Consider the following 17628-nt stretch of genomic DNA (forward strand, 5'->3'; position numbering starts at 1 on the left):
CTACATAAAAATAATAAGCCAGTGAACCATCACTACCTTCTAGGCTTAGCAGGACTTGCATTCGGAGAAATTATTTAAAAGCCTCTTGCACACAAATTGTTCTCACTGGATAAAGGGCCCTTTATTGATGAGGAGGAAATGTGCCATCACCCTTGAGCTTGGGTCGACTAATTCAGTGTATTTGCACTTCTACTAGGAAGCATTCAAGGAAACAAACTTGGTAATGGACACCTAGTGCTGCTGTCCTACTATTTCTAGAGGAAAGAGATCAGTATTTAATGAAACCGACTGAAGAGGAAGCAGAAATGGATAAAAGATAACACACTCCCAACATACCACCCATCTTAGTGCAATGGAAGAGGGAAATCTTTTGTCCATCAGTTTTAAAAGGTTATTTACAAATACAACAAAACAGATGTCATCTTAAAAGGAAACTATCTTTAGAGGTTATTTGTACTCATGACAATCTCCCCACATCTGATAATTTAACAACTACTGCGTGACGTTCCAACTGCAGGAATAATTAATATTTCAATAGTCATTATTATTCCTTAAAATAGTCCAGATTCCCAAGTCTGCGTCGATGCTTGCCAAACACATCACAGAAAAAAAGCCAAATGCACACCCAAAACCTTTCTGCTTTTTCCCAAGTAGCTGGGGTGCCAGTACCACTGTGAAATAACTGTGAGCTGTAAAACCGTACTAAGTATTGGCACCCAAATTAGCAAACTAAGCATCCTCCCATCCAACAGCTGTTAAACAAAAATCCCAGAGCAAGCTTTTCCAAAACCACAATTGCAGCCATCTACAATTTTTCCCCTGTTAAGACTCATCTCTATGGTACCTGGAAACCTGGCCCGTGTAGATAAAGCGATTATGGCCATACAAGGAAAGATCACAGAAAGAGAAGATTCTTCCATCATTCCTGCTTCCCAAAGCTCAGGAAGGGCCAGAAACCCATCCAGGGAACAGGCTCTAGCACTGAAATGGAGCATTACTGCAGAAAAAACCTTCTAACAGTCCTAAATCACCAAACCAGAATTATTTACTGCTTTTAGTTGTTTGGGTTCTTTTTTTCTTGAAGTTTTGGACTACACAAACTATAGAACAGATGCAATTAAAGCTTCACCCCATTAGCAGAGGGTCCTTTCCTCAGGACCCAAATCACTTTGCATCAAACCTCCCTATCTATCCATAAAGCAGCACTGGGACAGAGCAGCTTTGGAGCTAAGGTTTAACCCTGAGCCCCAAACAGAGGGGAAGGAAAGATACACCTTTGCTATTAAATTGTCATGAAGAGCTCTAGGCTCCCACCCAAGTTTATTACACTCCAAGGAGTTATTGTGACCAACATAAAAACATTTATTATTGCATGTTAATCAAAACACAAGCAAATAATCTGCTGATTGTGCTTATTAATATGTGTTTGAATTTGGATGTTATCTAAGTAGCTAATTGCAATTTGTTAAGAGCAGCACACAGCAGTCAGTGTAGGAAGACAACCTCCTCAGAAGTCAAATTTTTTTGAGCACTACAAATAGGTGGTTCAGTAGAGATGGGTTACATTAGAAGAGCTGCTAAACCAGAGCACGGAATGTAACAAAAATATTCTCTCCATCAGTGGTGCTCCTTTACTTCAAAGAATTCAATATACTTCAGTGTTCCTTTCCCAAAGACGAAAATTGTCATTTAAGTTGTCTGGTCCCACTCCACTTAAATGATCCTTTAATTTCCTTTCTTATTTCTAAGCCCTCAGGTGGCTAGTGCAATGCTAGCTGGCCTCAGTTGCATGTAAAGTTCACAGCTCCTTGCCTGATCTCATGATCCTCTCTCCAAACAGCCCTTTCAGAAGCGTTTCCTGTCTAGCTCTGCCTTGCGTGCTCTGTTCCTCGCCTGAATCAGCTGCCAGACTAAAACCCTTTCGTGGAAAGCTGGAGAAAACTCAGCGTGGCCCCTTCCCCCTCCACCTAGGGCCTGACATCCGGAACTGACTTAGGAAGTACTATAATGGTTACCAAATTTTTGGGAACTGCCTTAGCTTTTCGGAGCTAAACATATGCTTAGTTCAGGCAGCATCCACCGGCACCACTTGACCTTACGGCAGCCTTCGAGTTGCTGATTTTATTTTTTTTTTTTTTTTTGCCCCCCTTCCTTGAAAAAACAAGAAAACTTTTACCAGATAACACATGATGTAAATGCAAAATTATGTTGTGAAATGACTGCAAACATGCTGTTTTCCAGATGTTTGACGAGACAGTAAAAGAAACAGCACAAAGAAGGGTCAACAGTTTCCGTCAGAGACTCCGCTGGGTTCCACATGAAAACAACCCCAAACCCCAACATTCAGATCTCATAAATTCAAGGGACTCTGTGCAGCTGTCAAGTTATTTTTTTCCTTGAGAAATAACATGCAAGGTTCCTCAGTCACCTGCCAGATTTTACTCCACTGATAGGTGGTTAAAAGATGTTTGATTGTGAACATTCTACGATTTTCCTAAAACCATTATTACCTCAAATGAGAGGGACTGCCTGGGACTTGCTGCTCCTGGGAAAAGCCACCTGAGGTGAGCAGGGCTGCATCCTCTGGTTGCTTATAAACACAAACCTTCCCTGAACTGCACGAAAACAAAGCTTCACAGGAGAAAACAATAAAAAAAAAAAAAAATTGGAAGAAGAGATGAAAGAAAACAGTAGCTGCCAGGCACTTCCCCTTCTCCCCACCATGCCAGGAATGACCAATGCTATTGCCACAAGGAACATCAGCTTTTCTTTTTCATCATCTAATCCCCCAGCTGGTGTCAGAAGGACAGACAGATCAGCCTGTTGATTAGGAATGCTGCTACCAGCACGGGGCCCCAGGAAGCTGCAGAGAAGTGGACACCTTTGCAGGAATCTGTCAGGATCAGCAAAGCTGGAATTTTATTTCTTTCCAACTCCGTTTCCTCTCCCAGGACACAAACCTGTTCTTTTGGATGAGACCAGTAGGAGCAGTGATTTTAAGACTATTCTTGCTCTGCTTTCCTTCACTCCCCTTTTCCACTCAGACAATTTTTCCCTAAGTATACTGATAGTGATGAGCTGGGTGATACTTTTTACAGAAATTGGATGAGTGACTCTTGGAATTTCTGCATGTTTCTACCTAGAAAAACATCAGCCATAATTTACAGGCAGCCCCACCAAAAGGGGAACTGTAGTTCCAGATCTGCTCAGTTGTTAGCATGTGATCCACTCAATGTAGAATCATTTCAAATGCTTTTTAAAGACATGTGGCACAGTCCTGCCCTGTGATGTTTACAAGGTTGCCTGCAGCTTCCTTGCTCAGCCAAGCCCAGCCCAGGCAGGGATCACCACAGCAAACTCACATCCTGCATCTGTGAGGCTCTGGATGGCAGGAAAGGCACCCCACAAAGATGTTCTACACAAAGACACCAACCAGCATGATTCTAGTTGAGTTATGGTATGTCCTGATGTGAAAAAGACAACACTGAAAACATTTCAACCCCAAACAGAGCACTCATCTGTGGAGCTACTCTAAAACTGCTTATTCTGTTCTAGCTGCAGGAATCGATTCCCCCCCCAAACAAACCCCCAGCCTAAAAATTAATTAAATCACTGTATTCAGCAGCAAGAAATAGCCAGTAGTTGGCAGCACAGTCCCTCTACCTCAGACACATGCCTTGGGGATATCTCCCCTGGCTGGCAGAAAACTGCATCTAATGGTATATTAAGCCCATTTTTGTTCTCTTAAGTAATCAGGATAAAAAGTTAGTGTGCTTTGCCTGTCTCACTGTCATAGCAGGATACTCTTCTGCCCAGAAAGCCTGACAGAAAAGATAAGCTGGATTTCCCTGTGTTACTGACTCAATGAAATCCCTGGCTTGTCTTTTTTCTTCATTATTGCTGCATTAAAATATCACATAAATTGAAATGCATACTTAGTTTTATTTACAGTGAAGGAAATAATTTGGTTGTGAAAGAGTTAAGGAGGAAGAAAATCACACACAGTGCGTGTTAAAGGTTAGAGGAATAATCAGTCATTTGAAAAACACTACATAAACATTTTTCCGGATGCAATTTTCAGTCCAAGGATACATTTCCCAGTAGAAATCAGCAGCTAAAAAGGAAATCATTTAGTCTCCATAAGTGCCAAATTGTATCCTGATTTTTCCTGGTCTGGCTCGACTTTCAAAACTAGTGGTTCAACTTCTGCAATCTTTCACCCAATGACTATATAAACACATCCTTCTAAGACAGACATAATCCTTGGGTGGGCCAATTTATGTTGGATTATGAAAATACTTAAAGTACAGAATTGTATAATGACTGTTGTCCTTTGGTTTTCACTAAATGGAAAAAAAAAAAAAAAGCCCTAATACAGACAGACTGCACTGTTTCCAAAGGCACTCTGTGACACTCTCCTCCTGCAACTGTGTCAACAGCTTTTGAAAGTAATTAGGTACCACTAAATTTATTATTTAGTTATCACAAGCTCTATTTTAATGACACCTAATGTGACATATATCTATTTTGAGCTTTCACATGCAGGAAGAAGAAGGAAAAAAAAAAACCTCTCTGGCAAATGGTCTGCATATCAACGTGGTGAGTTACCGCACAGCGGGAGCTCTGCTGCACCGCACGATTGGAGTGAATTAAGTTGTTAGGCACACCAGCCAGAAAAACAATTCTCACTCTCAAAAATACTTTGGCTACTCTCTGTTTGGTTAAAGGTTACATAAATAGTAGCTTTAAGAAGGATAAAACAATCTCCATACAAAGCAAACAAATTCATTTGTAATTTATTGCTGCCCGATACGTATATACACGTCCCCGCGTATAAATGTAGACTTGCAAAAAAATTATCTGTTCCTGCACATTTATCCTTTCAGCAATGGAGCTAAGAAACAATGGAAACTTTTATCCTTTGTGGAAAGGTAAATTCTGTTTTTTCACTTCCCTTCTGAAACTCTAGAGTTTTTACAGGCAGCTACAAAAGTCAGCATGCTAAAGCCAACAGTATCCTATCTTCGACACTTACCATGTGGCAGAAGAGAACTTTCCTTTCCTCCAATGTATAAAGTTATGTGAAAGAAGACATTTTTCTAGTCTATAGAGAATAAAGAATAAATTACAGTGATAAGATCTGGAAAAGTTTGGTTGGAAGTTAAGAGATTTTCACATCTGTGTCTACACATCTATGTCTTGGGAATAATGTATCTCGAGTACCAGTCACATAAAAATGCAAGAAATTGCTCCTCTCTCAAAGGCAGCAAAACCATTCATTGTGCTTGTGTCTACACTTTGACTGGTAGCTTACAACACTGACCTGAGCTAGCAAGCAAAAATGTTTTCCTCCTTTTAAAAATACTATTTAATGTGTCTGCATTAAAAAAAAAATACATAAATACTAACATATACATAACTTAATTCACCATGACATTATTCTCTCTTTGAGCTTGAGCAAGGTAATTTATTCATGCTATTCAAAGAGAAACAGTGATACTGCTATGAGTCTGCTTGTAGTACCAGGAAAAGCCTGATTTATATCCCTAAAATTAAACTGCTATCTTTCTCTCAGATTCTCAGAGCTCTGGATTCACTGCCACTACTTTTCCAGGCAGATTCTCACATTGTGTCATGAACAATAGCCCAATGTTATGTCAAGACATCTGAGAAATTACTCCTGGTTTATTTAAATTAAAGTGATAATAGTTCAGCCTTTGACTAACCTCATACAGACCTTGTGCAGAGCACTTGCATGCAGCATGCAGCAGGAATACAAGAAATTGTAGTGTTTGCAGTGTGTTCTTGAAGCTTTGTGTGTCACCTCAAAACTAGAGAATGGCTGACAAAAAAATTAAGATGTTCAGCCTGGCTCCTGTATGAACATGGTATTTTTTCCTGGCACAGCTACTCAAATAACATGAACACAAGGTGCACATTAAGACCCCATTCCACAGTTTTGCTTTCATGAAAAAAAAAAAAAAAAAGTCATTTAAACCATTAAGGCTCTTAACACTTTTCTCTGGTTGCCATGTACAATTCATTATCTCTTTCAAAGGAAGGTAACACCATTTAACCCTTAAGTCACAGAAATTTAAAAAAAAACTATCCTATAAGCCAAGGAAAAGTAACCACATAAAACACACACCCAAGTCCTTCAACATCCTTCAACTATGAGGACTTAAGTGCCATTTGGTGCATGTATTTTGATGCTTGCTTTACCCTGCTTTTTGACAGGACAAAGCACTCAAACAGATTCAATAGGGCAGAATCATACCAGACTTACTAAAGGAAGCCCCAGCACCTCTTTGACCCATACAAGATTTTGTTTAAAATCAAGAATTTCTGCTCAACATATTTTGCGTTCCTTTCTGGTTTAACACACCCTGCTATGAAAGCTGCCATTATTTACAAGTGAAGAAAGAAAAGGGAATTTGCCCCATTTCTCCCCACTCCACTATTGTCCCCCATATCTGTTTCCAGGAAGCCATATTCATTAGGGTTAATCTGCCTACTAAATGAATAAACAAAGGATTTCTCTGTCACTGAGAGCCCAGGTGAGCAGATATCATCTTCTAACACAGAAAATCATCCCCACAAATACAGCTCAGGAAATTACCTGCTGCAATCCCACACCTGGGATCACTTGGCAAGTAGCTTAGAAATGTTGAGTAGATGACTGAAATCAAACTAATTATATGTATTTTTTTTAATGAAGGTCTTCTATCTGCTTGGGAAAAAAAAAAAAAAAAAGCCTTTCTAAAAATGGGATGCAAAAAAAGTCTCAAATGTCTAGGCTTGCTACAGGTACTAATATTTCAGAAAATTTCTGAAAATGTTGCATGGATTTGTGTAAATAAAGTATACTGCTTGCTTACTAGACTAGGACCTATGCCATGCCCACACTGCTGCAAACTGTAAAAGCATAAAAGTTTGCAAGTTGTTGCTTAAGAATCTAATAAGGTACAGAAAAAAAAAAAAAAAGGATCTGATTAAGCTGCCAGAAACACTGGCACAAACATAGCACCTAATATGATCATAAACCCCCCCACACACAACTCCTGGCTCAGCCCTACCTCAAAGCACTGTTAGTTATCATATTTCTGGTAGACATCATGGCAAATGAAGAGTTTCAGAAATATCCTGCAGGTTTTGGGAGCTGGAGGATGAGCTGCTTGTGTAGAAGCAAATATTGAAAGGTATTCTGAGTGTGAAGAGAGGCTGAGGGCACTGCTGAGATAGGAACAATTAAATGTTTAAATGCAAGTGTATGAACCTTGGAGGGGTTGTAGCCAAAGAGGAGCCAACATTGGGCTTCAGACCTCTGAGAGCAAGGGAGATGAGCTCAGAGCAGCCATCCTGAGCAACACAGAGAGGGGTAAAATTCTGAGGATCAAGAAAGGGAAAGGTCACAGGATTCAAGAAAAGAAGTCAAGCCTGGATAGAAACACGTAGGCATGAAAAGCAAAGTTCACCTCTTGGCAATGCTATGGAGGAAGAAAGGTCAGGGTTTGAAGCTGGCCTGGCTGAACAGTGCTCCCAAAACTACACAGCAAAAGGCTCCCTTCCCTCCCATGAATTCTTTTTGATGTTCCTCACACAGTGAATAAGAAGAGATAAATTAAAATTGAGAACCTAGAGAGGTCTTTGATCCTATTGCCTGGAAATATGTATAAGAATATTTTCTCCAGACGTACTTTTGCTATATATGGAAACCAAATGCTGACTAATCATATAAACCTTATGGTGCCTGAGCAGAGCTGTAATCTGCAGCAGAACACTGTCACAACAGCAAAGGAAAATGTGGAAAACTAAGACGTTAGCTGTGGTGCTGAGAAAGAGGAGAAAATGGTGATCAAAGGCACTGGAGGCCAGATTAGACAAGAGGGAGAGTTTTGAGCTGGTTAGCTTTTAAGATACAAGTGACATATTTATGATTTATTCTTGTATTACTGAACTTTAGGAGTCGAAGTAATGATTATCCATTTTCCAAGCTTATGAAAAATGATTCTATAGGAGACCTGCTGACTCAGGACAACAGTAATAGGACACAAGAGCCTGAATTTTGGTTTATTGGTTTATAGATAGCATGAGCTGGCAGTGACAGAGCCATTTAGAGCTGTTTAGAGACATGCCATGAGGCTTGGTTGGGAACAGAAAGGGCCACAGGCTGCAGAAGGGGAGGTGAGAGCTGTAACCTGCTTGGTTTAAAAGGTTTAAAAGGACAACATATACAGAATTTGTGCATTCTTAAAGGGATCCCAATTTATAGGAATGGGATGACAGCAATCCCCAAACATCAAGATCAAACTGCTTGGAATTTTTTAAAAACTTGTTTTCTTGGCTGCTAAGGCTTTGTGCTGATGATTTTATGTTAACAGAAGTTTGTGGGAATACACAAACTCCCTTCACTAATGATTAAACTTATTATAATGATTAACATATTATATCAATAAATCTACTTTAAAATGGGAGTAACATTCCCGAGTAAATCCACTTCAAGATAAAACCTTTACAATGCTACTATCTTAATATGACTTTTTTTTTTTTTTTTTAATATCAAATCATATTCATTTAGGATACATCAGTCATAACACGTGTGACCACAGCACTTAGGGAAATGACTCTGCTACATGTGTGAAAATCCAATGATCTCACACTGTGGTTTGGAAGTTTTCCACATTATCTTGGTTGCACTGATCATCTGAGGAACATCTCACCAAGCTACCACTGGCATGCAACCCCTTAAAACTCACTCTGCAGCAGCATGTTAAAGATAGCATCTAAATACAAGATAACTAATGCAGATAACAGTCATTCATTGCCAAATTTGAGAGTACAGCACTAGATAATACAGAGTGTATCAGCATTTCCTACTGGAGCTCAGCCATTTACTGATTCTCCAGCAATGGGAGAAACAGAAGCTTGAAGAACAGCATCAGGCCCTGCTTTCCACTTCTCTTTAAGTGCTCATCAGGATGGCATCCCTAATTAATGCTTTCAATAGGTGTTAAAAATTCCTACAGTGTAATGCAGTAAATGCATTATGAGCAGGCAGAGGCAAGTGGCTATAGTTTAGAAGCACAAAGGTGAGATAATGGCCTTCCACATCACTGAACTGTCAACCTCATTTAGCACAAAGCAGGGCATCTGGAGATCCCAAATCATGCAGCCGTTTAAAAATATATAGAATGTTAAATTAAATGACAAACACAGGACATGTCACCTTTTAGAGGCAGAAATGTAAAACCAAAGCATATGTTCTCCAACTATATTTGCTCCAGGATCAGCAATATTTTTGTAACCTCATTAGTTTTCTGACTGAGTTTTAAACATGGAAGGATGGATATACAAATGAGTTACAGGTTTTCCATGTGATATCCTCAATTATAAGTCAATCTCTACTAACAAAATAAATGGAGAACTCAGGGTTTAACTCTTACCTTGCCAGCCTGAGGGCAGCATGGCTGAGGAGAAGTGACAAACCCTGCCCTCACATCACCCAGGTACCTCCTCAGGATGCTCCCCTCGAGACCCCTGTCCCCTCCTCACCATGGGCACAGCCTCACCTGTACCCACAGCCTCCTCCCCCCCAGTCCCATCCCTGTACTTCAGTGCCACTACATCACTTCCCAGCCCACGTTCAGCACTTCATGGCATGCACAATCTTTCACTGAAGTGTTATTAAAAGGCTATAACTAGGCCAATAAAGCTGAATTTCATTTGTCCACTCAGAGCAATGGGGGAGCAGTGCTTGCTGATGACACTAAACAAAACATAATATCCACCACTCCAATTCTTTTTCAGCTACCCACTACACAGGCAGAGCCATTAGGAGGTGGTGATTTAACACACAGCAGGGGAGTGCTGAAAAGAAGTCATGGCAGGTAAAACATCAGGTAGAGCTGGTGCTCCTCTATCATCCTCTCCTCACCCCCCAAAAAAGACTCTACAGCATGAAGAATGTTTGATATTGCCTAACAATAAACAATTAATAGTGTTCCTCATTCAGAGCATCTTTAAGCATATGTTTCTCCTGAAGACCTGCTTCAATAAGGATGGATTCTCTTCCCAGGCACTGTAAGAACAGCACAAACCAAACCCAGTATAATTTATTGGGTTTTTGCAAGCCAGATTCCCAAAGTTTCAGTCACATGTGTTTCATTGGAGAGAAAGGAAAAGGCATCTGCAAAACTCTGAAAGAAAATCATGAAATAGTGAAGCACTGTTTGCAGTTTAGCTTACTGTGCATGAAAGTTTAAACTTTGCTTTCTGCCTGGGTTTTCCAAACACGCTGTCATTCACTACAATATGGTTAAAAATAAGAGAAAGCAAAGATGAAATGTAAATGATTTAAATGCATGCATATGTTCTTTTGTAAAATGCATAATGCATCTGCAAGATTTTTCCTCATATTTTGGACACAAATCAAGGGGGAAATGGTTTGCGTATGATACGGTGAATTTTTAATCTAACTTCAGTGGTAAAATGTACTTCTGTGTAAGTGTTCCACTGTATACTGCTTGTTCCTCTTGTTTTGGTTTTGTTTGGGTTTGCAGGGTTTTTTTTTTTTAAGGCTTAAATAGGAACACCAAAAAGACTTGCACAAAAGCATTTCTTGTCTTGGCCAGATTCTTTTATGCCAACTTTCTATTCATTAAAAAATGCAGTAGCAACACAAACCACCTTGTAGATGATCTGTGATCAATTAATAGATTTGACATTCAATCACAAGTAAGTTTAGAGAACGTTAAGCTTACTTTTAAAATACATTTGAAGTGCTGGTCAAAGAGGATAGCAGTGCTTTGCTCAGCATTCATGCTGTAAACAATCAAGGTGAAAGTCTGAAGAGGTACTTTTCCAATTCATGCAAATGCAGTTAATGGAAATGCCCTAGCAAGATCCTTACTCCAAAAGTGGCTTCTACTGCTTTTTTGTATTTAGACAAAAAATTATATGTACTGTATTTCCAAAGGGCTCCTCTCCTGCAGTGTTGTAGGATCCTACCATTAAAAGCAGCTACAAATGACAGTTTCCAGATCCTGTTCTGCATCTCTCCCATTAACAGCAACGTAACGAGGAGCAAAGGAAAATTAAAGCAAAAGACAATGACAGAGCCAGTTACCAAACTAATGCTCAAACCCAACCAGTTCCTCACAAGCAAGCATTCAGCCTCTGTGCCAAAGCCTAGCAAAATCTATGAATTATCCAGAAATACAGGTGGGTTGTACACAGCCAGGGCCAGCTGCAGCTGGGACAAAAGCCCAGGCGAGCGAGCGCGTGTGGGTCCCGCTCTCTCTGAGCAGATGTGAGCTCAAGGGAAAGCAGCTGTGCTGGGCCCTGATAGGTATTTCTACACAGCACACCCTGCACAGGAGGCACAAATGGTTGCCCGCTGTTGCTGGAGGGAAATATCAGGCAAGAGAGACTTGGCAAGCCTGGGATTTGAGAAGAGGAGGGCCTGCACCCCACTTGACCCGGGGCCATGGGATTTTTGATAGGACTATTACAATCACAGAGCTTATAAAATGTATTTGGAAAGGCTTTCGTGTTGGTTTTGGGATACCATATGAAGGCCCCAGGAATCCACTCTTTAAATCTGTGGCCAAACTCCAGCAAAAGCCATATGTTAGTTGTATTACCACCTTTTTCTTTCCCCTGTTCTTGCTCCGTTTGAAAGAACCGCGCCCCGCACAGTAAACGCCAGGCAGCCTCGGGGCAGGAGAGGCTCATACACCACTTCTCTTATCTGGAGAAATCCTGTGCTAATGATGTGAATAATCCCAAGCCTGCTTTCTGTCATTTACTAACTGTGACCTGCTTGTTTTCACCTTTACAAGGGGAAGAGCACCAGAAGGTTTATGTACACCAAGTACTTGGCTTTTACGTGCTCCCTCCAAGGCTCTGCCTTCTCTCTGGAGGGAGGCAAGCCCTGGGCAGGCTGGCCCCAGCAGTGCTCCAGACCCTGACAGATCTCCTACTTGCAGAGCCCTCCCAGCTGGAGGCACTGCCAACCTCTCTACTTGTGGAGAACTGCCCAAAAAGGAGGATGGTGACAAACAGGGGCTCCTTTCACCCCTGGCTCCCTGCAGCCATCGCTTGCTGGCACCAGCTTTGGCCCTTTGCAGCACTCCACCCCATCACTAGAGTGCTAACTAGTACCCAATTTAGCTTGGGTTCTAATAAAAAGTGGAAGCAGTGCAAGTAGAAGATAAAGGACTATTAAAACTGGCTGGGATCATGCCAGGGATAGAGGCCAAGGCAAGGGGAGGAGCCAAGACAACTGGAAGGCAATGGGTGTTTCACAGCATTGGATAATTAGGAAAACAAAATATTTTCCATCCAGCTTTTTACCCCTTGCATCACTGAGGCAATAAAATATATATAAGTACCAAAAGAATATATTTCAGCTTAAGATACAAATATTTATTTCCAGCAGAGAACACCCTAACTTCAGCAAGGAGAAGACACAACGAGGAAGCTGTGATAGTAACACCCTCAAAGTACTGAAGTCCACCTTAAAAGACATCAAAGGCCTGCCTGATTTATCACGTCAAATAGTTCAGTTTGATAAGGTATAAAGCTAAACCCACACTTCTGCTCACTCATCCATTTTGCACTCTAGTGAACAATAATTAAAACCTGCTGATTTGGGATTAAAAATGGTGAAAATGGGCGCACATACTGACATCACATTCAGAAAAAATAGACACGAGGACTCATGCCCTTGTTAAAAGCCATTTCTGTATTGATGCAGATACAGTCTGTGCAGAGGGTTCATGTGTAGAGCCTTACCACCACGAGCAGGGGGTTGGACCAGATAAATTCTGAAAACAGACATTAAACCTGTAGTGCCTTATAAAAGAACACATTTTTGTGGCTGTGGAAAATCGTAAAAAGTGTCAAGCATTCCAGTATTACATAGTGAACTATCACCCATGAAACAATAGATTATCTACAGTATAAAGAAATACAACTGAGAAGAAAATTACAGACTCCTCTTGAAGCCATTTCTGGCACAACACTGGTGGCCAACCCACAACTGCACAGCCAGGGGCTCAGTGGCTGTGGAGCAAACAGCAACTTATCAGCTCCATCCTCAGTTTCTCCATTTTTTTGTGCAGTGTTTGATTTAAAATGCAGCACTATTATCTCACTACTTGGGAAAAACCAAAAAATCACAAATAAGCCACCAGGTTTGTTTTTAAAAGCTCTTTTTGCCATCTATTATGGGAATAAAAAAGAAATAAAATTAGAACTCACTGTGGAGGTAGGAGACATTTCTTAGCAGCTGCCCCACCACTTCCAACTGTCCTAGGAAAACCTAACCCAAAAAACATTCCTACAGACTGTTTCAGGTCTCATTTTACACCTACAGATTTAATTGCTCTAAAGAGACCATCAAAACCTATAGTATTCAACTACCTATAGTAGTTGCTATGCTAGGGACATGGATATCAAGCCTCCATGGGTATTTCACAGGCAGGAAGAAGCTGAAAGACAAAAGGAAGAGTCTGCAGAGCCCTAAGGACCTGGGATGATGTTCTGGAACAATTCCTGAAAGCAGAGAAGGACAAGTTGGGGGATCTCAAGACAACCAGAATCAGCAAGCAATCCTGATGGTTAAAAAAAGTATCTGACAGAGATTTCAGTCTAAAGTGAAGGAAATACACCTCAAAGAAGAAATAAAAAAGCATATTTAGAGGTTTTTCAAAGCAAACATGGAAAACTGTGAGTAAACACTTTGAAGGATACCCTGATTTAGTGAAATCATTAAATAAGAATGTCTCTTTGTAATAAACTGGAAAACTGTTTCTAAATTAAAGCCTTCCTAAAACAATACTGACTATAAAAATTCATTTGCAGACGGTTGTTCAAATACTTTTAACTTGACTATCTAATACCACTTTAAGAACATTTCAAACAGTCTAGATTAATAAATGAGCTTGAAATATATTACAAACTTATAAAACTTCCAAGATTTGTAAAACGATTCCTTAAACACTGTATAAAAGGAGCAGGAATGTCAACGAACACACTTCCCTGCAAATACTGCACAGGGTGTTATTTCTGTGCAATCTACTAAAACACAAGTCCAGACACTGAGGTTTCTGGATCTCTTGTAAGTTTAACAGTAGCTTGGAGCTCTTAGATCTCCAGCTATAATAAATATTGTATCCTACAGAAGCCCATCGGGAATCTCAGCTCATGTGTTGTTCCACTGAAGATTGTGGTGTCAGATGTGATTAGAATCAACACTTTCCACTTATTCAGAGCTTTAAAGCTACCTACACACACCACCAGCAACAACTGTTAATAAAAGACAATTAAGGGGTACAGACAACAGCCTTAGATTCAGAACGAGTTTGTGTTCGCTACCGACTGAAAAAATTTAGTATTTTTTTTTTTCTTCCCCTATATAAAACACAAAGCATTTACGTGCTGGGCTGACACCACACTGCTATTTTTCAGCTGACAACCCATTATATGAACTGAAGGTGGCTTCCCCCCACTGAAAGTTAGTGTGTAACACTTCAGCAAGAAGACACTCCACTTTCTGCATTAATGGACCGCTGGTACACGCGTCAGGCGGGCTGTGTGACATGAGAACAACTGTCTTGGAGCAAGAGGGCTGCACCAGTGACCACGGAGGTGGCCCCTGGAGGCCTCCCTGCAACTTATCTTCATCTATTTAAGAAAAGCCTCACTACCCTGGGTTTGGTTATTATGCCAGTCACAGTTAAGCTTTTACCCAGCTCAGACATCAACATGGAAATTTCTGGGTTTCTTGGTTTTCAGACTTCCCCCCTGTCAACCACCAAAAATCCCATCAGAAGGATGAAGAAGGCAAGCAGCCTTTGGGGTGTTAAGGACCTTGAGTAACTCAAGTTGCTAAAAAAGTCAAATTCAAGCTTGCACGGCAGTGTCCAAAAACTAGTGATTTTCACTTGCAGCTGTGAAACCAAGTTACAGGTTGCACCTCTTTATTTTAAGCTGATTCACACTTGTGTGTCAAAGCACAACTATCTGAGAAGAGGTGAATTGCTTCAATTGCTACAAACAAACCAGAGGGAAACTGAGGCAAGGGATTGAAGTCTCCTCCAGCAGTAGGAGGGTAACAGCTACCCCAACACCACAGTGTGCTGCACAAAGTGAGTTCCCATCTCCAGAACTGACAGATTAACCCACCCACAACCATTGTAGGGAGACAAAAAAATAAATCAGTACATAATGATCCTGCTGCCTTTCAGTCACTGCTCTCATGCTTCTCTCCAGTATACTTCTGCCTACAGAAAACACCCACCAGTGTTTCAAGACATTAATACTACTCCATGTATCCCTGCAGCCAAGTCTTTTCTCAAGCCAGGCAATGGTCCAGCAGCAAGTGCCCAGTCAGTAGTGTCAGGTCATTTTAATTTCTCTTCACATCTCTGTAGTCTATAGGGCATAGCTGTTTCTAGATGTAATCATGTATACTGCACTGGCATCTTGGAGACTGCTGAAGTCAGTTCTGTCTTAAGGCTCTCTTCAAAAACCATCACATAACATTTCTCAAATTAGATGAAATAAATCAAGTTGAAAGAATTCTAAGTACGAGAATTTTGAATTGCACAGCTCACATGCACACAGACATTTAGCAAGACAGATGAACAGGATGGAGAGGGCATGGCCATGTGCAAGTGTGTGCTACTGCACTGAGGATACAACAACAACCTGACTATATCCCACACTCTATCACAATTCTAGGAATAACACACAAAATGTTTTTCACATAAGTAACACAGTAAGTGTTTTAAATAGATACGGTATGAACAGCATTGGCTCAGCAGTTATTGCAGGAAAGAACCATAATGTAAACTCATTTAAATTTAAGCTGACAGAATGCAGAAGTACAACTCAAGCAGTGCTGGGTATGCATTTCTGCTGTTACTAAACAGGTGATGCCCTCTAACAGCAGCTTGTTATATGACCATTATTAAAACCTCTCAATTGCTGTCAAGAACAGACCGAGGGCCAAATCTCTTCCTTGCCTTCAAAGCTCAGCATTATACTTGGAGGATCTGAGCTCAATCTCTATCTGCAACAACAAACTACCTTTATACCATCCAGGTAATTACAGGTTCAGGTCAAGGACTCCAGACCATATTGATTACATCTCTCTGCAACAAGGACCCTCCAGGGCTGGCCGGCTCCACTCAAGCAGGGCAGCTCAAGTATCCGTGACGCCAGGGCTCCCCGGGCCCTACCAGCGCCCGGAACAGGGAAACCAGCCCCAGCTCAGGCCTGTCAGTTATTGCCTGTGGCAAGAAGGACAGCCTGGGAATTCAGAATGTTGGTGACTTCATCTGCCAGCTGCATTCACACATCTTTACTACCTGAATAACTGATCTCTGCTACTCCAAGGCAGCACTTTGTGGTGTACAGCGGTTGGGAATAAATATTTGATCGCCCATACAACAGAAAAGTGCTCAGATGGTTTAAGGTGTGACAGCAGAAGTGTTTATTAAATTCCAGGTGAGAGCATTGCTGGACAGGAAAAATTTGTCCCCTAGTCCCTGTCTCACAGGTGTGGTGATGGACAATAAAAGATCCTTCACAGGCAGAGGGGGGAGGAGAGGAGGCAACCTCCTTCCCTCCCCCACAGAGCCCGAGTCAATTCTTCTGTTCATCAAAGCCTCTGCAGGCAACAAGCTATCTGTCCATGACCAGCCAGTCACACACAAAAGAAAGGGAAGCACTAAATTACAAGCCAGTTTTAAGTGGGCATTGATTGTAGTAACCAGAAGAGAGCTCAGTATTGTCAGAGTTTCATGCAACAGTAATAAACAATCTTCATTAAAAAATGATGCGTGCGTCCCTCAGCAGCACAGCACATGCCAGGTTTAAGAGGAGAGCACGAAGGTTTCCCCACCCCACACACAAACAAAGAGGAAAAAAATTGCTCAGTATAATTTCTTTCTACAATTTAATTTTATTCATGAAAATCCTTCCTTCTCTTACTTCTTCATTTGTCCTAAGAAGCAGAGATCTCCTCCAAGCAGGAAAGGAAAAGGCTGATGCAAACAGAGATCAGACAACTTCACTGTCAACACTGCCCTGCTCTGCTGACAAGGCAACAAAATTATTACTTGCCTGATGGATAAGTGTCAAAGGCCTCTTTGTTTGAGGGAATAAACAAGGCTTTTCATAAACACACACAGATGCACACACTTTTTTCTAACTGAGCAGGACTGAATTAACAGCTCTGCCTGAGCATACCTGAGTACCCTTCTCCACATTTGTTAGAGTTTAAGGGGAACACTCAGCCTTACTCAGTGCAGCTGTGCAGACAAATTTACTGTGATCAGGAACTGCTGCAGAGCCCTTTCTCCAGAGGTTTTCTATTCCTGAAAGTTCAGAGCTGTTGTTCTGTACAGATACCCTAACCTTCCCACACCCTTTAATTTCTGCATTATGTAGTATTAGGAGACTTCTATCAGGTTTGTTTTTCAAGTGTGTAGCACAGATGACATGCATCATTCATCAAGGGTATCACATAAAAATTCAGAAAGATGCCTGGAAATATTAAATTGCATTCATAGCCTATGCTTCTATTTTCCACATTAGTCTCTGTCAATTTGTAGATAC

General features: G+C 41.0%; 1 protein-coding gene across 21 annotated transcripts in view; it reads right to left on the bottom strand.

The window, feature by feature from the left end:
* Window positions 1-17628, bottom strand: part of BCAS3 (BCAS3 microtubule associated cell migration factor) — a 310770-nt gene that overhangs the window by 151239 nt on the left and 141903 nt on the right. Inside the window, exon 25 of one of the 21 annotated variants that reach the window (XM_071765298.1) lies at window positions 17056-17102. The exons of the other annotated variants lie outside the window; for them this stretch is intronic. Coding sequence (XP_071621399.1) covers window positions 17071-17102 — 32 coding nt within the window. The 3' untranslated portion in view covers window positions 17056-17070. Of the gene's footprint in view, window positions 1-17055; window positions 17103-17628 lie in introns of those variants that run through there. 21 annotated transcript variants of the gene reach the window in all.

This window comes from Heliangelus exortis, chromosome 21, assembly GCF_036169615.1.
Source record: "Heliangelus exortis chromosome 21, bHelExo1.hap1, whole genome shotgun sequence".
Lineage (NCBI taxonomy): Eukaryota > Metazoa > Chordata > Aves > Apodiformes > Trochilidae > Heliangelus > Heliangelus exortis.